General features: G+C 51.4%; 1 protein-coding gene across 4 annotated transcripts in view; it reads left to right on the forward strand.

Moving 5' to 3' along the window:
* The window catches only part of tmtc1 (transmembrane O-mannosyltransferase targeting cadherins 1), a 57,977-nt gene extending 36,418 nt beyond the window's left edge, over positions 1-21,559 (forward strand). For 3 of the 4 annotated variants that reach the window (XM_035401872.1, XM_035401871.1, XM_035401870.1), the window contains exons 8-19: positions 648-769; positions 7,872-8,039; positions 9,456-9,569; positions 12,487-12,630; positions 13,719-13,827; positions 14,710-14,812; positions 15,143-15,278; positions 15,728-15,872; positions 16,216-16,353; positions 17,488-17,610; positions 17,993-18,070; positions 18,541-21,559. In XM_035401872.1, coding sequence (XP_035257763.1) covers positions 648-769; positions 7,872-8,039; positions 9,456-9,569; positions 12,487-12,630; positions 13,719-13,827; positions 14,710-14,812; positions 15,143-15,278; positions 15,728-15,872; positions 16,216-16,353; positions 17,488-17,610; positions 17,993-18,070; positions 18,541-18,663 — 1,503 coding nt within the window. In that variant the 3' untranslated portion in view covers positions 18,664-21,559. The remainder of the gene's footprint in view (positions 1-647; positions 770-7,871; positions 8,040-9,455; positions 9,570-12,486; positions 12,631-13,718; positions 13,828-14,709; positions 14,813-15,142; positions 15,279-15,727; positions 15,873-16,215; positions 16,354-17,487; positions 17,611-17,992; positions 18,071-18,540) is intronic. The other variant, XR_004763647.1, reaches the window with a different exon arrangement.
* Positions 21,560-21,781: the final 222 nt, after the last annotated feature.

The raw sequence follows: 21,781 nt of genomic DNA on the forward strand, positions 1-21,781 counted from the left end.
CTGAACGGAGATGATCTCTTCCTAAGACTGATCTGAGGTCAGGTGAACACCAGCAGCCCCAGTCTCAGTTCTGCAGCGGTACAGACGGGGACCCCCCTGTACCAGACTGCAGCTGCACGCGCTGCCGGGCTCCATAAGCCCCGCCCCCCGCCGCAGGCCGCACCCCTGGGGAGCGCGGTGAAGTGATGCGGAACGCGCGCTTTGTAAACACCGTGTCACCCTGCGATGCTCGCTAACCCCGAGAAGCAGACCGGAGGAATTACAACAGACAGCGTGATTAAACGGACCGGCCGGCCGGATGTACGCACGCACGCGGGACACGTGAAAAGCAGCGGTCGCTAATCAAAGGCGAAATGGCTTAGACTGGACAGAGATGTTCAATGAATCAAGAGGGTTTTTTTTCATGACTTCGTGACTTCACACTTTGAGCTTGTTTTCATCTTCGCACGCGTTTCTTGCAGACGTTAGGAACACGGTATATATAAACGGCCGGACACATGACACCGGCGATGAGCCTGTGAAGCGTGTTTGACTTCAGCGTGGACGGTGTCGGGTTTAATGCGTCTGCTGCGGCGGTGTGGGTGGAGGGCGGGAGGAGGTGCTGAGGGTGCTGATGATGTCCGTGTGGCTCTCCTCTCCTCCTCTAGAGGCCGGAGGAGAAGGAGGCGCTGGTGGGGCTGCTGTTCCTGGTGTTCCCCTTCATCCCCGCCTCCAACCTCTTCTTCCGCGTGGGCTTCGTGGTGGCCGAGCGCGTCCTCTACATGCCCAGGTGAGCAGGCGATGATGATGATGATGAGGAGGAGGAGGAGGATGAGGTGAGCCCACGTGTGTCTTATGTCAATCTGAAGCTCCGGAGGTAAGATAGGAGGAGGTATGGCAGTGAGGTAGGAGGGCAGTTGGAAGTGTAATGTTTAGACTGTTTTTTTGGGGTAGGGTTTGTCAGATTTCTTCCAGTTCTCCTCCCCATTTGTCCTTCTTATGTCACCCACCACTGAGCCTCCTGCACCCATGGAGAGATGCGTCACTGACTGACGGCAGCGGGTGACCGGTACATGCCCAGTGCATCCTGGGACAGGGCTCAGGCAGTGGTAGCCTGGGGAAAGATGAGCTGACGCTGTCAGACCCCTGGCAGGGTGGAGCCCGTTGTGTCCTGCTGTTGTGGAGTCCCGCTGATACTGCACAACCCCGGAGTCTGTCTGAGGGCCTCTGGCATGGGGTATCCGCTCAGCGGGTGGGGAGGTGGGCGAGGGTACTGTTTTTGGGGTGGACAGACAGGTGTGGAGTGATGGTGTCAGTGTCCTTCCCCTTGGTCCAGTTTCTCCCCGCTCTGTGAGAGAGAACACGCAGGAGGATGCGCTCCCTGCCACTCCCAAAGTCAAAAAGATGGGAAAAAAAAGATCTCAGTTGTCGCGCTGAAGAGTTCAGTGACAGGATTCCTCTGGCGTTTCTTTGCTTGCTGTGAGTAGGTGTCACCTCTCGCTTTCACAGTCGTAGGCAGTGAGATGCTCTGGAGTGGCGGCTGTCTGGGATCTGTTAGGATGCTCAATGAAATGGGCTCTTTTACGCACAAAGCGCTGTTTTTTAAATGCTTTCCTCACACACGGGTATATGTGTGTGTGTGTGTGTGTGTGCTGTATTTGAACACGGTCCCCGCAAACAGGTGTGTATGTGTGTCTGTGTGTGTACTGTTTTCAAACTCGTTCCCCACAAACAGTTGTGTGTGTGTACTGTTTTTAAATTTGTTCCACATACAAAGATGTGCGTGTGTGCCTGTGTGTGTGCGGTTTCTTTAAAGCTGTATGACAGCGTATGGGAAAGTTCCCATGGCGATGCAGATATAGCGCTGTGTTCGGTCCCGTTTGGGCCTGCCGTCGTGCGCTACGTCAGCAGCGCTCTCCGAGCTCCCGCGTCCCCGCTGCAGACGCACTCATCCCCCGGCCCGGCTCCTGTTGTTTTCCTGGGGAAAGTGTGTGTTGTTATTCTCTGTTGTTCTTGCGGCCGGGCCTCATAACGATGCGGATAAAGGAGCAAGCCCGCGAGGCTGCTGGTATTAGGGTAGATCTCCGCGCGGTCCGGCCCGAGGGAAGGATCAGCTTTCGCTCTCTCGCCGTAATTCCATTCTGAATGTCTTTATTCTCCTTCGGTTGGCGGCGAAGGGCACGGCGTCGTTACCGTTTCGCTGCGCCCGGGCGAGCGGCGCCATTATCCGCGTGCAGCGCGTGAAACGTTCTGCATCGCGTTGCGCGCGGCACTTAGCATCTCCCTGGAGACGCTATCACAGCGCTCTGACATCACATCCTGACGTCTGGGAGGTGTAGCAGGTGTTTATGTATTCAGTTAGGTGCGCAAAGAGGCCTCTGATTTGTTTGTTGTTGTTGTATTTGTCACGGTTTCCCAAGAGCCCTTGCAGGGACAGGGAATCATTTTCCAGTTTCATTTCCTCCTGAAAACACAATTTGTTCAGCAATTTGTGAGAAATTCAAATTATATCGATGTGTCACAGCAAATATAGATGGATTGACAATAATAGATTTGATTATATTGACGGCGCTTGAAATAATACAATTGCCAAAGCGTGATTTACATAACAGAGTTAATATAACAACAGCAGGACTGCTGTTTAATATGACTAGCAGCTCCTGGCCTGTGATTGGCTGAGCGCTGCAGCGTGTCGGCGATGGGCGCAGTGCATGCTGATGAGATGCAGGTGTGAACCCCTCGCTGCGCAGGTACTGCAGCCCCTTTGTGTGTCAGAGCCGGCCTGTGATTGGCTGAGCGCTGCGGCGTGTCGGCGATGCGCAGCGTGCATGCTGATGAGATGCAGGTGTGAACCCCTCGCTGCGCAGGTAATGCAGCCCCTTTGTGTATCAGAGCCGGCCTGTGATGGAGGAGATCCGGTGGAGCTCTTGAGCTTCTGAAATCCCAGCGGGAGCTGACCCGGCACAGCCAGCGCTGCGCTCAGAGTCTGCCGCGGAGTCTCTGTGACGCGGGCTCCTTTATTTCACCTGCTCTCTGTGCCGAGGGAAGGAGCTGCACTGCTCTCACCCCCGCCAGCCGTAAGACTTCAGACCGCTTGAGACGGGTTTGAAAGATGCCGTAATGATGCGACTGTGCGTAGGAGCCGATGGTTTTGGCACCGCGGGCGCGTCTGAGCGTCTTGCCGGGGGACGAGAGGCTGTTCCCCGGCAGCTCCTGGTCCTGGTCCTCCCGGCGCTGCTGGCTGCACTTTGGTGACCTCCGTTGGCTGGGCTGGTAATTGAATACTGATAAGGCCTTTGCCATCTGTGTTAGTCTCATCTGCTGCAGGTCAGGATAAGATATCCTCTGTGTGAGTGTGCAGAATGCGCTCCTGTAGCCATGGGGACGCTTCTCTATTACAGAGCAGCTCGCCATGGCGACGCTTCTGTACTGCAGAGCAGCGTCGTCGAGGGGACGTTGCCGCGGGGACATTTCTCTACTGCAGAGTGGCGCATCACTGTGGGGAAGTTGCTGTGGAGACACTTCTGTACTGCAGAGCAGCGTTGCCGTGGGGACCCTTCTGTGCTGCAGAGCAGCGTTGCTGTGGGGACGTTACCATGGGGACACTTCTCTGCTGCAGAGCAGCGTTGCCGTGGGGACACTTGTGTGATGCAGAGCTGCTCTGTATGCGTGAGGGAAGGAGGGCATGCTGGGATGGGGCAAAGGCTTTGTGAGCGGAATCATGACATGTTTACTTACCAAACCTCTGGGAGACAGAAGCAGCAAGGTGAGAAATGAAAGTGAGATGTCTGTTTTACTTCTGTGTCAGAGAGAGAGAGAGAGATAGAGAGACAGAGAGAGAGAGAGCATTTGGCAGCTTGAGAAGGATAGGGTAGATGTTGTGTCTCTCTCTCAGACACACACACACACACGTCTTGGCCGAGAGAGAGAGAGAGACTCTCCCTCAAATGAGAATTATCTACAAATACTTACTTAAAGGCGGTATGAACACATCACAGGAAACCCAGAAATCCTGCAGAGTTGGTAAATGAACTTTTTTTGTGGGCGGAGGGTTTCGGTCCTCAGAGGGTTCATTTTAGCGAGGAGAAGGCAGGTGGGCATCTTAGCGCCGGAGGCTGTGATCGCTAACGGCCTGTAGCGCAGCCTCGCCAGGCCCGGCGTCATCCCGCGCGCCCGCCCACCTCCAGCCCCCCCCCCCCCATCCCCCCCGCGCTCGCGGCACCGTCGCCCCGTTTCAATCCCCGCCGGCTCGCGGCACACCCCCAGATTCACGCGCCCCCTCCGCCGTCCGCCGCGTTCGCTCGCCGAGCCGTTAGCGGCCGTTAGCAATCGGCTTTCCGCCGCTCCGCTCGCGACTCGGCCTGCGCGCAACAGCGAAATGGGCCTGAGCTAATCCAATCAGACAGCTGATTAACTCAATTAGCCTGATTCACCGCCGCCGCAGAACCAGAAGCAGGAGTGATCCACCAGCCGGGGACTCCCTCTCCTCCACTGCTGCTTAATGTCGCACGCCCTGCGTAAGGTCAGGCAAGGCCCACTCACCGGTTGAACAGGTGGGCCGGTTTAAATACTACCGGGTGTGTCTGTTGGTTTTTTTTTTGCTATTTAAATTCTCGTTCAGAGTTAAGGGGGCGGAACTGTGAGTGCGGAGTTTTAGGGGCCGCAGCCTGGTCTGACCCGCGGTGCCCCGGCGCCATTAGCGAAGCCGCTTCCTGCGCGGGTAATTTAACGGCTGACGGAGGGGGCTGAGAGGTTCCCGCGGGGATTTACGGCCTTAATGCTGTGGGACGCCGCCGCGCGGCGCAGGTGAGGTTAGCGTGAGCGGCAGTGGCGACGGTTCTGGCGGGCCTGTTCGGCGCGCTCGCTAGCGTAGCTGACATCAGTGGGTTTTTTGCGCGGCTAGCGCTGGCATCCTGTTCACCTGCTCCTCTCTCTCTCTCTCTCTCTCTCTCTCCCGCGCTCCTTCTCTCTCCCGTGCTCCTTCTCTCTCTCTCTCTCTCTCTCTCTCTCTCGCGCGCGCGCTCCGTCTCTCTCTCTCTCTCTCTCTCTCTCTCTCTCTCTCTCTCTCTCTCTCTCTCTCTCTCTCTCTCTCTCTCTCTCTCTCTCTCTCTCTCTCTCTCTCTCTCTCTCTCTCTCTCTCTCTCTCTCTCTCTCTCTCTCTCTCTCTCTCTCTCTCTCTCTCTCTCTCTCTCTCTCTCTCTCTCTCTCTCTCTCTCTCTCTCTCTCTCTCTCTCTCTCTGGTGCTCGTAACCCAGCTGTACGAGGTGCTGCTGGAGCTCTCAGAGCAGGGGATGTGAATGGGCCGCTTCACAGCGCTAATAGCCAATAGCGCGCTCGCGGGTTCAGGAAGCTGCGTGTTCGCCGCGCTGCCTGCCTGCTGTTCAGACTCAGATGAATAACACTTAAATAATGTATTCCCTCCCAAAGCGTGTCCTCAGCTTTAGGGAAGTGTGTGTGTGTGTGTGTGCGCGTGTGTGTGTGCATGCTTGTGTACGTGCGTGCATTACTGAGTGTTTGATTCTGCATCTGTGTTATGTGTGTGCGCATGTCTGAGTGAGTGAGAGTATGTACAAAAAGTGAGAATCTGTGCTGTGTGTGTGTGTGCGCATGCGTGTGTGTGAATCTGCTGTGTGTGTGTGTCTGTGTGTGTGTGAGTCTGTGTGTGTATGTGTGTGTGTGTGTGTGTGTGTGAATCTGCTGTGCGTGTGCGTGTGCATGTGTGAATCTGCTGTGCGTGTGTGTGTGTGTGTGTGCGCGCGCGTGTGTGAATCTGCTGTGCGTGCACACGTATGCGTGAGTCAGTGTTGATGGCTGTGGCTGGCCGCTGCTCTGAGAGGGAGGGTGCAGCGGAGCGTGGGGGTGCCGCGGTGTGAGCGCGCTCTGTTTACAGCGCTAACCGCATTCTCAGTCTGAGCAGACGGGTGTGATGTCACAGCGGGACTCGGCGGGCTGTGCGGGTCAGTGGAGAGAGAGGCCCGCAGGAAAGGGAGCCCGGCTTTTGTTTTGCGAGCCTGAAGGAGCGTGTTGACGTGCCGCTAATATTAAAGGAAGGGTGTCTGCTCTGGCACACATTTAAGCGTCCTGTAAAACAAAACAAAAAAGTGGAAGGGGCTGGCCGAATTCCGACCGGACAGCACTCCCCGCCCCCCCCGCCCCAACACTGTGCTACACCGGGCTGTGTGTGCGCTATAAACACACCCTGTTACAGTTGCAACACGCAGCCTCTCTCTCTCTCCAGAGAACAGTCGCGCTCTTAAAAAGTCGCTCCGGTGAAAGCTCTTCCCTGCTCGGGCATTAATGTTATGAGATTGAAGTGATCCATCCTGTAAAAATCCTTTCCGCTCAGAAGCACAGCACTGTTAAAATAAGCAGGATGGAGGGGACCCCTCCCGCTGCAGTGGCCACAGACCCCCCGAGTTTGTGCTTCATGCACCCCAGGTTAAATCCCCATCGGCACCCGCAGAGTGTGCCCTGCCGTTGTGAGTGTCACCGATCATATATTTAACCAAGATGCCCCACTGAGAGTAGCACGGATTACTGGATCTCAACACTCTCGCCCTTACAAAGCGCATCTCGCCAGTCCACTGCTATTATGGTTTATTTTTTGGATGAGCGTGGATTAAAGAGGGGGCCAGTTTTACCATCTGTGTTTGAACAGCGCTGTATCGTAGGATTAGAGAGCCTCGCGGGGTAAACCCACATTCTGTGGCTGCCCGCTCATGGCAGGTCTGGCAGAGGATGGGTCTTGCGTCGTTCCCGTTTCAGGCTGTATTGTTCATTTACTCCATACTTTAGAAACTCTCCTAATTTGTATTCCGTTTGCCACCGTTACTAACGCTGCAATTTCCATTGTTGGCACCAGAGAAGCTGTGCATGTATTTGTCTCAGGACTCACACACACACACACACACACACACAAAGACTTGTCTGTTTTTCGTAAAGCACGTTTGACGCGCTGGGTTTGCTCTCTTAACGCACCGAGGCGTGGAGAGCACGCCGCCCTCGACGGCGGGGTTGAGCGGAGCCGCCACTGCGTTGCACACGAGGCCGGCCGTTGGGGCCGAAGGACGAGCAGGACGATGTGCCACCGCCCGTCTTATATCAGTGTGAGCCCTGCTGCCTGCATGTTACCAGTGTATTTACTGCACATAACAGAGCCAAACCTTTCCTGACTGTTTCTTCCTACTTAACACGACGGCCTATTTAAGTACGTGTCCTCATCTCCAATGTCTTACTGTCCATACCCTGGTGTAGTTTCACAGCGCCCTCGGGCACTTTCACACCTTGTGTTTGGGAATGAGATGGGGTGAAGGTGGAAGAGGCTGTTAGTGGGTTGGTGCTCGTTTGGAAAGCCTGCGCGCGTGGAAGGCGTAGCTGCTGATCCTGCTGCTGGTGTGGGCGTCAGGGCAAGCGACGCTGCAGCCTCAGGTACAGGCCGACGGGACACCTGCTCAGGCTAAACGGCAGAATTAAGAAGCAGCTGGGCCATCGCCATGGAGACTCTGTCATCCTGCCGTTAGTCACGTCTCCTCTTTGGCAGCGTGTGAAACGCTCACAGCGTCAGCACGAGCTCGTTAGCGGGAGCCGCGTGCCTGTGGCTGTGAGGTGTGGGCTTCTGCTCCTACAGCAAGAACAGAGCTGTGGGGCAAGGAACGGCTGCATATGAAAAGGCCCCTAATTCTCAGAAACTCCTACTCTGTCTCCCCCCCTCGGTGTTCTGTGGGCTAATTGCTCATTAGACTGATTGTGCGCTACAGTTGTCCAGTGGTAATCATTCCTCTATCGCCCCCTCTCTCTCAGCGTGGGGTACTGCAGCCTAATTGTTCATTAGACTGATTGTGCGCCGCGGTTGTCCAGTGGTAATCGCTCCTCTGTCGCCCCCTCTCTGCCAGCATGGGGTACTGCATCCTGGTGGTGCACGGGCTGAACCGGCTGTGCTCGCTGGCGGGGAGGTGGGGCTGCGCGACGCTCACCGTCTCCATGCCGCTGCTGCTGCTGCTCTTCTCCTGGAAGACCGTGCAGCAGAACGAGATCTGGCTGTCCCGCGAGGCCCTGTTCAGGTGAGACGCTGCTCTCTTGCTCCGCGGGTCCGCTCACATACAGACATAGACATATCACATATGTACGTTTTTCAGCCCTGACCTCGGGCGCCGCCATTTTCCCTTTTTTTGTGTGAGGTAGGCACATAACTTCCAGCTCTGAACTTCCATGGCGTCAGACGCAGGTAAACAGCACACGGCTAACATCAGCTGCCGAGCTGTCTTCCATACGTAACGTTAGTTATAGCAAGTGGCCGTCATATTTTAGGACTTGAAACAGGTGCATTTGGGGAGTTGTCAGTTAACATTGTCAGTTAACGTTAGCTAGTCAGCTAAAACATTTTGGTTAACCAGCTTATGCCATGATACAAAATCTCCTGTTTTGGACAAGATAACGTGTGTGATGAACAATCAGTGACAAGTGATGTCTCAGTGGACTTTCACTTATGGTCCAGTGTCAATACTAACTAGACAATACCGATACCTGTAAAACCCAGTGGTGACACCTCACTTTTTAAACTGAGCGTGTGCATGTGAGTCCAGTGGCCCTTTTTAACTCCTCCCCTCTCCGAGCGCCTCCTGTCCGCTCTCCGGGCGCCATTCTTCCAGGACTGGGCACCCAGAATCCTCTGTGTGTGCCCTGGCCCCAGCCCTGCTGCATCACGGCCCAAGTTAAATGCTGGGAACAGAACTCTGTTATTAATCTGCGCTGCTGCCGCGCTGAGTTTACAGTGATAAATTACAGACCTTATCGCTGCCTCTGTCTGGGCTGCATGTTCCCTATCGATCTATTTATTCCTCCTCTGCTTCCCTCTGTCTGTCTCTGGTGTAGATAAGCACTCAGCATTACAGCTTTCTGGAGGAACTGCGCCTCACAGTCGAGACTATTTCTTCCGTTGTGTCATTATTTTTTTTCTTCTTGTTTTCTTCGCATAATTTTTTTATTGGAACATTTTGTTTTGTGAGCCATGGTTCTGCTGGACTAGATGCTGTTTGTTTTTTTTTTCCTTTTTCATTCTAGAAAGAGTGTTATTATAATTTTGTCTCGCACAAAACCTTGGAGTGTTTTCAAAGGGAAAAAGACAAGCGCTAATTAAATTTGCAAATGTTTTTTCTCATCCTGTCTTTGCCATCCTCCCCTCTCTCTCTCTCTGTGTCTCTCTCCCTCTCCTCGGAACTCTATTCTTTTCTCTCTGTCTCTCTCCCTCTGCTTCCATCTCTTTCCCTCTCTCTGTCTCTCTCCCTCCCCTCCCATCTCTCTCCCTCTCTTTGTCTCTCTGTCTCACTGAGGCTCTCATCCCTTCTCTCCCTCTCTCTGTGTCTCCATCTCTCTGTTCTGTGCAGGAGAGCTTGCGTGTGTGTGTGTGTGTGTGTTTCAGTTAGCGTTCCGCTTGGCTGATACTGAGCCCCTCTCCCCTCCCGTCCCTCCGTTCGCAGATCTGGGATCCAGACTCTGCCCTACAATGCCAAGGTGCACTATAACTACGCCAACTTCCTGAAGGACCGCGGGCGCCACCAGGAGGCCATTCACCATTACAAAACCGCTCTGAGGTGAGTCTGGCCCAGGTGTGTGTGTGCGTGTGCGTGTGCGTGTGCGTGTGAGCGTGCGTGTCTGTGTGTGTGTGTGTGTGCGTGTGCGTGTGCGCGTGTCTGTGTCTGTGCGTGTGCGTCTGCGTGTGCGTCTGCGTCTGCGTCTGCGTGTGCGCGTGCGCGTGCGTCTGTGTGTGTGCGTGTGCGTGTGCGTGTGCGTGTGCGTCTGCGTCTGCGTGTGCGTCTGCGTCTGCGTCTGCGTCTGCGTGTGCGTGTGCGTGTGCGTGTGAGTGTGTGTGTGTGTGTGTGTGTGTGTGTGTGTGTGTGTGGGGGTTCTTGTTATTCTGAGGGATCTTGGCTGGAGCCCTCTGGAGTTGGGCGGTAAGCTGGCGGGGGCCAAAGTGAACACTGGGGGCCGCATGTCATGGCACTGTGGTCCAGGTTCCCATGGCAACCCCCTCAGCAATGAGTGGCTGCTGTGTGTGGTGCTTTGCCAGGACCCAAGTGCCCCTGACAGCTGCAGCCAGTGTGTGTGTGTGTGTGTGAGGTTAGAGCTGTACGCGCTATTGGGCATCATGAGAGTGCTGACACAGGCACTGAAGAGGGCTGTCCAAACCCTCCCCTCAGGACCCCCAAATAACTCACTGGTGTGCCAGGACTTCCTGCTTATCCCTGTCCTCTGTCTCTCTGTTGAACTTCCTCCTCTCTCTCTCTCTCTCTCTCTGCAGTCAGCTAAGATGACCGTTCACGGTCCCGTCCTCACTGCAGTGAGGAGCAGCAACTGCTCGTCTGCTTTAGTCTGGAAGGAGCCCAGCCTGCTGATGATCTGTCATCTGTTATGATTCCTTGCCGTTTGTGCATATATTACGCACGGTTTAGACAGGAGCTGTCATGACTGTCATATCAGGAATCAGATCTTCCGTCAAAACACTTGTTGGCGGTCGAGACTCACCCAGATCCACTGTCAGCTGCTCCACCCCAAACAGAGGAATGTTAGATCTGTGGGGCGCGTCTCTGCGGCGGGCTCTCGGGGTGCTGCTTTCGGGAGGCGACGGGTGGGGTGCGCCTCTCCGGCCGGTCGGGGACATGGCCCACCCCTCCGTCCCCTCCCCTCACCCCCTCCATCCCCTCGCTGCGCTGCGGCCAGCTGGGGGCAGCGGCGGGGTAACGGATGGGGGGGGGGGAATTTGAGTGAGCCGCTCGTTGCGCAGAGAGAGAGAGAGAGAGAGAGGGCTTTCTGCAGCTCGCCCGCCGCGGGGAGGATTGATTGGCTGTCCCTCCCCGGGGTTAACGCGGCTTATCGCCGGGGGTCACCCGGGGCTAACAAATTGGATGCTGTCACTGAGATGAGGAAGCGGAGGGACAATTATGTACAGATACCCTGCAGTTCCCCACCGGTCTGCCCCCCCCCCCCCGCCACTCACTCACTCGAGCGGGCCCAAGAGCTCCGAGATTCAGCTCAGTGTGTGTGTGTGTGTGTGTGTGTGTGTGTGTGTGTGTGTGTGTGTGTGTGTGAGTGAGTGTGAGGGTGTGTGTGTGCGTGTGTGTGTGTGAGAGTGTGTGCTTGTGTGAGTGTGCAGGGTTTTTCCTGCATAGAAATGTCTTATGTGTGGGTTGCCTAAGTGTTTTTTCAAGCTTCGTAAGTCACCTATTGAGAAAAAAAAGAACATATAGCAATTATAAATGTTCTTTGCATTTATTGGTACAAATTAGTCAAGAATGAGTTTCAAGTTTAAATTTCTGAGTGCTTTATGTGTAACCTTAGACACTAAATGAACTTTGGTAGAATCTGCTTAATTGCATAAGAGGATGAAACGGTAGACAGAGAGTGCCAACAACCACTTTGGCATCTGCTGTAGATGTGATTTTCAACTGAAACTGCCTACCTTTGTGCATTCTGGGGATTTTTTATTTATTTATTCTATTTATTTTTAATTATGCGATGTTATTGGACATAATTCCATGAAAACATCCGCAATATGTGATAATGGTTTGTGTAAATATTCAATCTCTTCACAATGGAACGACTGGGAAATAATTTGGAATTTGGCAATTCTATGGCAAATATCCAAATGCTGTGAATAATGCAGTGAATCCTGCCCTCCGACCCGATGCAGGACTCAGGCAGCGCAGCACCGAGGTCACGCTCGCGGTGATCCCAGACTGTCCCTCTGCCAGCAGAACAAAAATATAATTGTGATCCCTCTTGCCCTGGTGCAGAAAAAGCATTTGCTCTGACAGTAATTGCCTGCCTGTGAATGGTGGGAATGCAGCCCATTTATTTTTCTCTTTTCTTTCTTTCTTTCTTTTTTTTTCAAAAATAGTGGTCAACCCTGAAATCTCATTAAATGTCAGTTTTGCACATTTTCTAATGGGTGGTTTTGAGACGCTGGAATTCTGCTCTTCATCTCAGTCGTTTGACTTCTCTACTCTAGTCCAGCGGCTTCCAGTGACGAAGAAAGCTACATAACAGCTCTGTGCTTTCCTTCCCTCTGCTGTAGAGACGTGATAAGGGAGGGGGGGCATTTCTGATTGGCTGAGTCCAGAGCTTTAGTAGGAGATTGAACTGATTGGTTGATAGTTTTGGTTAAAAGATTACAGTGCCAATTTGGATTTTGTCATGATAAGTTGGTTCATTTGGAGATTCAAGTGATTGGTTGAGAGGTATGATTGGGCACTGCTGTGATGGATAGAGAAAATGGGTTGGATATTATCCTGATAGGTTGAGAGGTTCAGGTTGAAGATTGAAGTGATCGGTGATTGGCGGTAACATAATTTCTGAAAGAGAAAATTGCGATCAGATCTCTGAAAAGCTGCAGGTAAGATGAGAAGAAGTTGCCAAGTAGATACGTGGGAGACATGCTGAGAGTTTGGACCTCTGTTTACTCTTTCCTGTTCTCTCCTCTCCTCTCCTCTCTTCTTCCACGCCCTCCTGCAGGCTGTACCCCCGGCACGCCAGCGCCATGAATAACCTGGGCACCCTGACACGCCACCCGGAGGAGGCCGAGCGCTACTACAGGCGGGCACTGGAGATAAACCCCCAGCACAACAGAGCGCTCTTTAACCTGGGAAACCTGCTCAAGTAGGAGCACAAGCATACATACTCACACACACACTCTCACACTCATAAACCCCCTGCACAACAGAGCGCTCTTTAACCTGGGAAACCTGCTCAAGTAGGAGCACAAGCATACATACTCACACACACACTCTCACCTCTCACGCATACACACACACACTCTCACCTCTCACTCACACACACACACACATGCACACACACACACACACACTCTCACTCACACATACACACACACACACTGACACACGTTTCATGTCCTGCAGTACATGCTGGTAATAATAACTTTTTCATCACTTCTCTTCATAGCACACTTGTACAAGCACAGCAGACGCACAGCAGCAGGCGCTACCTGCACTACCTGCACTGAAATGAAAGGCTTATGAACAGCCTGCTGTGCTTGTCGCTCATTTAGCCTTTAGCCGCTTCTGTAGCAGCCTCCCGGCCCCTCCCCCCCCGCCCCCCGCCTGCAGCCTGCTACACACAGAGCATTAATAAGGCAGATGTGCTCATGGTCCACAGTTAATTATGAGCCTGATACAGGATGGCATGCTGCATAGGAGAAGGGGATATAACGCTCATGCACAAAAGAGATGGGATTAGATAAAGTGACACTCTGGACACTGTTGGATTTGAATCCTTTACACGGATGTGTAGCTGCATGCATTGTCTTCCAGCAGCGCTTTTCTTTTCAGATGAGGTTATCTGTCTCTTTTTTTCCCGCCGCCTCGTAAGACATCACAGGGCAGTGCAGGCAGGGGCAGATCTGTGCAGATACACAGAGAGCGCCAAATAATGGACTTTTTTTTCCAGCGCAGGCTTCTAATGAGCATACCGCCACAATCTGAGAGGCCCGCACATCGCTGTCTCTCGATTTCCTATGTCGAGCAAGACCGATTGCCCCTCCCCACTATCTATCCTCCACTGTGAGGCTGGGGCGATTGTGATGTCAGCGTGATTGACAGCGGAATCTTGATCCCCGCAGTGCTGGCAGTTGGGCGGCTCGTCGTCTTCCCCTCTGTGACTCTGCCGCCGCCGCCGCCGCCGCGTTCGGGCTTTGATAGAGTCTCTGAACGAGTCTCGTGCCGTCTCAGGTCCCAGGGGAAGGAGGAGGAGGCCGAGCGCATGCTGAGGAACTCCATCCTCTTCGGGCCGCACTTCGCCGACGCCTACTCCAGCCTCGCCTCCCTATTCGCTGAGCAGGTGAAAGCCCCGCCCGTCGCTGCGTTACATCACGCACACAGCTTTTGTAGCAGCGTGAATGCTGGGTTATTATGACTTGTTGTTAAAGTATTGATTTTATCTGTTCAAAACTGCAGTGCACTGTCAACAGTGGGGCACAAAGCTGTTCCACAACAATCCCGTGCTTTCTGGGAGATTCATATCTGGTGCAGTTTTCTCTATTTGGCTCTAACTCCTGTGTTTGACTCCCCCATTCAGAAACATACACATACACACACCCTTATATGAATATAGATGATGTTCTATGGCTAGCTGAAACTGCAGAGGAGTCTGTATTGTGTACCATGTGTTTCTCATGGAGGGTCAGGTGACCAAACGGCATAACTGAGAGAGCGGAGCCCTGCTTCTCACTTCCTGAACTTCAGCAGGTTGTTCCCATGGTTACCCGGCGGGGAACGGTTCGGCGATGTACCGAGAGGCTACGTTAGATTAATTTCCACCGCGTACCAGAAGTTTAAGAATTCAATTTGCTCACGAAAAATGGGTTTAATGAAGCAAAAAGGAAAACTTCTTAATGCGCCTGTTATGAAAATATGTCCAAGTTTAAATGCATAAGCATTTGTCATAGTTTAATCCTTACATCCGTTTCATTTTTAGCTTATGTTTGGTATATTCCCTTAAGTTCACACTGCTGTTTAGATGTTCTCTTCCTTCTCCAGAGTATCTCAGTATGCAGTGTCCATTTTTTTCAAATTTTATTTTGTTCTCTTGTGTGTGTGTGTGTGTGTGTGAGTATTTTCTTGACACATTTCAAGGTGATAAAAGCCTTAAAATTGGCTTGAATGTTCTCCCTCTATCTCTCCTTTTCTCTTTCACTCTACCTTTTGCGCTGTCAATGAGCAGAAGCGGTTTCCTGAAGCCGATGAGATCTACCTGCAGGGCATTGAGAACTGCCCCGACAGCTCAGACCTGCACAACAATTACGGAGTTTTTCTGGTGGACACAGGTCAGTGTGCAAATCGGGGATTTCAAACTCACATCCTGCTGGGCCGCTGTGTCTGCTGGTGTGTGTGTAAGTGCTTAGTCTAAGTCATTGATTGGCTGCAGAGTCTGTGCACCTTGTTTCCAAGGCCTAAATTGGCTGCTGATTGAAAGGAAATCACAAAAACCAGCAGAGACTGCGGCCCTCCAGGACTGGAGTTTGAAACCAGTGGTGTGAGTGGTAATGTTACTGTGAGTGCAGCTGCAGGTGTGTTCAGTGTGAACTGCATGTGTCCTGCTGTTTGTGAAGCGTTCAGGCGGTCTGTCATACGCTGTGTGCGTTTCACCCGCCCAGGTGACAGCGAAAGGGCAGCCGTCCATTACCAGCATGCCGTGCGGCTCAAGCCCGCTCACTACGTCGCCATGGTGAACTTGGGCCGGCTGCTGCGATCGTCCAATGAGAACAAGGAGGCGGAAGCCTGGTATAAGAGGTGAGGAGGAAGACGGTGTCACGTAGCGGGGCCTGGTCTGATTTGAGCCCGTAAATGAATTCATCAAGGGATGGCTGAGCCAGTGCTAATTAGTGAACTATGGAATTATGGGAGAAACACTGCCGTGGCTGTGAACCTGGGCCGGCAAGAGACTGTAGGTTTAGATTCCATGTGGGGAAGTGCCATTGTGCACTTGAGCAAGCTGCTTAACCTGAATTGCTTCAGTAAAATATTGAGCTGTTATGCCACTGAGTTATTTTGCATCTGCTGAGCAACTAAGTAATATAAAAACCTCACCAACTGGGTAATAAAACAATTGATGAATACTTTTATGAATGCTAGTGGTTGTAGTTGTAAATATCATAAGCATGGGCTAAAACAGAGAGCCAGAGCCATGTTTTGCCTTCTCCTGACCCCTGACCCCTGACCCCCTGACCCGTGTGTCCCAGGGCGCTGCAGGTGGCGCGGAAGGTGGAGATCCTGACCCCGCTGGGGGCGCTGTACTACAACACGGGGCGGTACGAGGAGGCGCTGCAGGTGTACCGCGAGGCCGCTGCCCTGCAGCCCGACAGCGCCGACATCTGGCTGGCCCTGGTGAGCGCCCCGGCCCGGCCCGGCCACTCCACCAATCAGAACACTCAGCCTCAGGCTCTTAGTCGCCCATCAAACTCATGCGCTCAAGCTGGAGCCAAAACCAGAGACGTCCCTGGCACTCCAGGACCGGGGTTTCCTACCCCTGTTATAGAGCAGCATGTTACAGACCCTGGAGGAGTTTGTGTGCTTTATATTTCTGTTAGTGTGTTATATCTGTGATGTTTTATGATTTTTGAGAATCTTTGGCACAACTTTCCCGCAATGTCCTGGGAGCCGCCGTTCTAAACGGGCGCTCTTTCCTGTTTCTGTGTTTGTGGCGGTTGGCACGGCGATCGGCCCGCAGGCCCAAGTGCTGGCCATGGCGGGGCGCTCCAAGGAGGCGGAGAAGATGACCTTCGGGATCATCACCAGAAACGCGGGCTGCGTGGAGTGCTATCGCCTCCTGTCCGCCATCTACAGCAAGCGGGGGAGCCACGAGGAGGTGAGCCCTCCACGCGGTCATCCCCGGATACCGTACACAGACCTGCACTCTACCCCAGGGGTACTCACACCTGCCCCTCCAGGCCTGTAGGGCCGCTGCGTCTCCCTTCTGCCGGGTAGTTACCTGATTGGTTAATGCCCCTGAGTGGCCTGACATAGAACTCGGCTGGTGTCTCAGGTTTAAATTAATCCTGATAGGAGGGGAAGACATTTCCAGATTTCCATCTCTCTGTCATTGTCAGGGTAGCTGCCTGTAGCTATAGCTGCCTTTGCTCAATCCTGGCCAAAACGGAATTTAAAAAAAGAAGGTTTGAGGCTGTGGAAATAAGAGGAGGATTTGAAAGGCCGGTTTGTCTTTGCTCCTCTGAAGTGCAGAATGTAATTAAACAGCAGGGTCTTCTCCTTTATTTGGTCCTGCGCTTGTCTGCTGACTCTCTGGCTGGGTGCTGCCCTGCTTGGAGACCCGTAAAGGGGAATCTTCCCCGTACGCTAGCTCTCCCACTGTACGCCCGCTAAGAGACAGATTGATTGCTTTTCTGAAACGGTTTCTCCCCGCCTGCTGCTCAAACCGGCCGCAGGTCTCTCTCTCTCTCTCCCTCTCTCTCACTCTCTCTCTCCCTCTCTCTTTCTCTCTCTCTCTCTTGTCAGCGGGCGAATGAGACAAGGTTATAAATGAATTTGGGGAGGGGGAGAGGAGGGAGATAATTTAATGTCGGGTTTAAGATTGGCGCTAAATCAATAGAGATTAACTGTGTACCTGGGCGACGTAGGAATGGTAAATAGCCTCTCTCTCTCTCTCTCTCTCTCTGAGCGCTGCTGCTGAGTGCTGAGTGTGGTGTGACTGCGGTCCAGCAGAGACAGGACTGGGCAGCCCACAGGCCAGCCTCAGACTGTGTGCTTATGCGCATGACTGTGTAATAAGGTCTGTGTGTGTGTGCGCGCGTGCGTGTGTGTGTGTGTGTGTGTGTGTGTGTGCGTGCGCGTGCGCGTGCGTGTGTGTGTGTGTGCGTGTGTACGTGTGTGTGTACGTGTGTGCGTGTGTGTGTGTGTGTGTGTGTGTGTGTGTGTGTGTGTGCGTGTGTGTGTGTGTGTGTGTGTGTGTGTGTGTGTGTGTCTGTGTGTGTGTGTGTTTCAGGCTCTGGACGCTCTAGAGAAAGCCCTGCAGCAGAACCCCAGTGAGGCGGGCGTTCGGGCAGAGCTGCACTTCTCCAAGGGGAACCAGCTGAGGGAGATGAACATGTTGGACAGTGCCTTTGAGGTGGGAGCCTCCCTCTCTTTTCCATCATCCCCCTCTCTCATCCTCCATTTGCTCTTATTGCCTCAAAGCCTCATCCCTCCCTCCCTCCCCGTGCCCCATCATTTCAATTCTCTGTCTGTACTGAGCCACTGTCTCTTTCATTTTCGGTCTAACTCTCCTATTCCTTCTTTCTCTCTTCCCTTTCGCCCATCTCCTCTGTCCTCTCTCCGTTTTCTGACCCGTGTGTGTATGCACAGTGGGGAATCTCACATTAGTTCTGTCAGTGCCTTAGAGCCATCTAATGGTGCAGTGAGGGTACTGCATCACGTGTATTTTCTTCTCTTGAGCGTGTGGTTCCTTCTCTCATACTGACGTGCTCCATCCTGGTTCTCTCCAACACTAGAGCTACAAGTTGGCTGTGGAACTCAATCCGGACCAATCACAGGCCTGGATGAATATGGGAGGTATACAGCACATCAAGGTAAACGCAGATACAGGACACGCAAAAAACAGAGCCTGTTTCCGAATCGCACGTTAACCACATGTCATCGGGGAGCCCTGACTCACTCCCCTTGGCAAAGTGAGCTGTATTCGCTGGGCTTCTGGGTGGCCCGTCCTGTTTAAGCACTACTCCAGGCTGTGAATGGGCTCCGCGGTCCGCTGTCACATCCAGATCAGGATCAGGGCATAGTTAGCCGTAGCGTCAGCAGTGACTGACGGCTCAGATCACGTGTCTCAGGGGTGAACACACACTACTAGTCGTTTTCTGCTGGGTTGATAGCGGAGGTCGTGGCAATGAGCGAAGCACACTAATACAGTTGGGTATTCCGAATTGAGAGAAAGAGGGGGAAAAGCTTAATATAAAAATGACTATAAAATACTATTTAAAAATAAATAGATAAATAAAAGGCGAGCCGGATGCTGTTTCTGACGGTTTTCCTGCGTTTCCAGGGAGACTACGCTTTGGCTCGGCAGTACTACCAGAGGGCCCTGCAGCTGTCCCCCGGCTCCAAGCTGCTGAAGGAGAACCTGGCGAAACTCGACAGGCTGGAGAAGAGACACAACGGGGCGTAGGGCGGAGGAGAAGAGACGGAACGGAGCGCACGGGGAAGCAGAAGAGAAGAACAGAGCGTAGGGTGGAGGAGAGGAGGCAGAACAGAGCATAGGGTGGAGGAGAAGAGGCAGAACTGAGTGTAGGACGACGTGAGGAGAACAGGCGTGTGGAGTAGGGCAGCTGCTGCAAAGGTGATGTGGCAGGACGCGGCGCAGGGGCTGAGGGGTCTAGTGCAGCACACAGGCGCCCCCTGGGGGCCGGCACTGTGCTCTGCGTGTGTATATGTGTGGGCCAGGGGTGGGGAACGGGCACTGAACCAAAAGGGACCAGATCCTTTCAGAGGGGTTGTAACCAGGCCAGACAATCCCCTCTACCACTCCCACACTGATCAGCTTTAAAACATCAGACAAAAATGTGCTTTTATACAATACCTGTCTTTAATCTTCACTTCATTTAATTCTGCGCACGGAAAATCAAATATCCCATACTTTCATCTCACCTTTACATAACCGTGGTCTTTAAAAAAACAGAGAACTTTGCTGACTAGAGATGTCTCCGTTCCACAAAGGCAGGAGAGAGGCTGTGGTGTGACAGGAGCGCTGTGATCAGGAGCGGTGCGTGTGTGTGAGCTGGTCCGCAGGCCCAGAGGAGAATAGAGCTGACACACACACACACACACACACAGGTGAGTGTGACACCCTCCTGTAGCAGAGTCAGGTGCCTTCCTCACACTGTCGAGTGCTATGCGGTCCTGTGAACGAGGGACGTAGAAATCGCACGCAGACCTGTGCGAGCCAGATGCGTTTCTGCTCGCAGGCGTTCCTGCGACGGCAGCCTAGTCCCGCTGTGCCCCTGCGCGGGTGTGGCACAGCGCCCCGCGTCGCCCCAGCAGTCTTTCTGTGAGCGGCACAGCTCATATCTGCAGGTAGTGCGAGTGTGAGGATTCTCTCTTCTGTCCTCACATACATTTCCCCTTAAAGAACATACAGTCAGTGAATTCTGCTCTGCTCACCACAGATAAGAGAGAACCTATTATTATTATTAATAATAATAATAATTATAATAATAATATTAACATTATTAGGAGTATTATTTTACATTTAATTTATATTTTTGTGTTCTTCCAGTTAAGTATGGAAGCTGGACTTTCACATAAAAATATTGCGAGTGAAAGTTAAATGTGATCTAGAATCCAGAAAAAAAAACGACCAACGCATTGTAACCATCTTTCGGTGAAAGAAAGTCCACCAGTTTTAATATCTGGGGTTTGATATTTTGAGAGTAATGATTCCAGGTGAACCGCACCTTTAATAACAGGATTCCGGAATGCTGGCACGTCATGTCACCGCACCCGCTGCTCTGACGTTGTAGCGGTGTGGTGATGCTGCGTCAGCTTCACAGGCGTGCTGTGCTGAAGCTCCCGCTCGGGTCTCCAGGTGCAGTCTGAAGTTTTGTTTTGGTACGGTATGAAATGACGAGCGCTACTTATCCCTCATCGATTAATCGGGCCGATCATAACATTCTGAATTATGCTGAAATTTCGGAGATGAACCGGACTGGCTTCATCTCATTGAAGGAGGCGAAATGTAAGCGAGTGAGCGAGTTAGTTAGTTGCTTAGTTACAAACCGGGCCCGTGAGGTGCTTCGCATCTAAAAATCACATTTGTCATCGACAATCAGTAATGGAATGAAAACCGCCCTGAAACGATGGAGGTCTGTGATTCAAAAATCTAGGATGAAAAACACAATGTCCGTCTGTGCTTATCAAGCAGGTCGTCTTAATGATCAGCCATCTAATACACGTTTACCTTTTAACTTGGGGTGATGGTGGTTGCAATACAGAAGGATTACAGATGCAATTAAAAAGGAATCAGCTGATGGATGGCCTTACTGTACTTCGATTGGAGCACTTATTAATTATGTAAAACAATTGATGGAAATGGTTTAAGACAAATAGCATGGAAAGGGTGACGTTTTTTTGCCTCCCCTACTCCAAGTTTATTTTGAACCATAGCTCAGGCCATTTCATCAGAATGTAACTGGCGAGAAAGGAAAATGTATTTTGTCACAAAATAAAAATTGGGCACCCCTAAAAGCCCCTTTTACTTTAATTGCTGTTAATGTAATGCTTAAAATTATATTCTTAAGACATCATCATGACCAAGCACGTATTTGGTACTGAGTACCCACTGGTACATCTTTTGTTCGGCCGAATCTAAATATTTTCCGTATCTCCTATGCTGAATACCACTTTGAATGTTCTAGAGAAACTAAAAGAGAGTATATGATTGTTACGACCATTTAAATTGTTGAATTGTGCATAATTTATCATAATTTATGGAACTATTGTATCTTTGTTTTAGTAATTATTTTGTATGTGCATGCAAGATTTTGATGAATATCTTAAATATATTATGTAAAATATGTTATTTATTTTATGCAAATGAATGGTTTATTTGTACCCTGAATGTGTGAATGTTTACCTGAAACAAGATTTCTATTAATGTCTTACAATTCAAATTTTCAAATTTCCTGCTTTTAAAAGCTAAATATATTGTACTTTGGCAGAAGGATATAATTTAGAAGTTACGCAAAACTTAAAGCTTAGCCAAAGAACTGTAAAAGGAAATATATATTTAATTCCTTGTTCATTATCAGTACTGAATAGTAATTACGTTCAGGTTTTTGAAGATTGACTTTTTCATTTGACAAATATTTGACCCCATACTATATTATGTTTAAACACATCTAGAGAAAGCTGTCAAGAAGGCATGCTTTAAAATATAAGATAGAAGATATATATTGCAATGTCCAAACAGTAAGCTATATCATTTTATTTTTCCACGTTGTAACAAATAAATGTGTGTCTGTTTCATTATTTTGTGTTCGGAATAAAATTATATTTTGGCAGTAAAATGTGTTCATTTTTGGGTGTAGGGGTTTACCTTTTTTGTTTCTCTGGGAAATAAATATTTTAGTGTAAATGTTAAATATCCTTATCTAAAAAGACTTATCACTTTGGATGTCAGATGGCATCAAATGTATTTGTCCATGTTGCGCTAAAAGTGTCCTTTCGATTAGTCTTTCGGTCGTGTCACCTGCTGACACAAGTGCGGCGTGTTTTTTTAAATTTCAATT

This window comes from Anguilla anguilla, chromosome 19, assembly GCF_013347855.1.
Source record: "Anguilla anguilla isolate fAngAng1 chromosome 19, fAngAng1.pri, whole genome shotgun sequence".
Taxonomy (NCBI): Eukaryota; Metazoa; Chordata; class Actinopteri; order Anguilliformes; family Anguillidae; genus Anguilla; species Anguilla anguilla.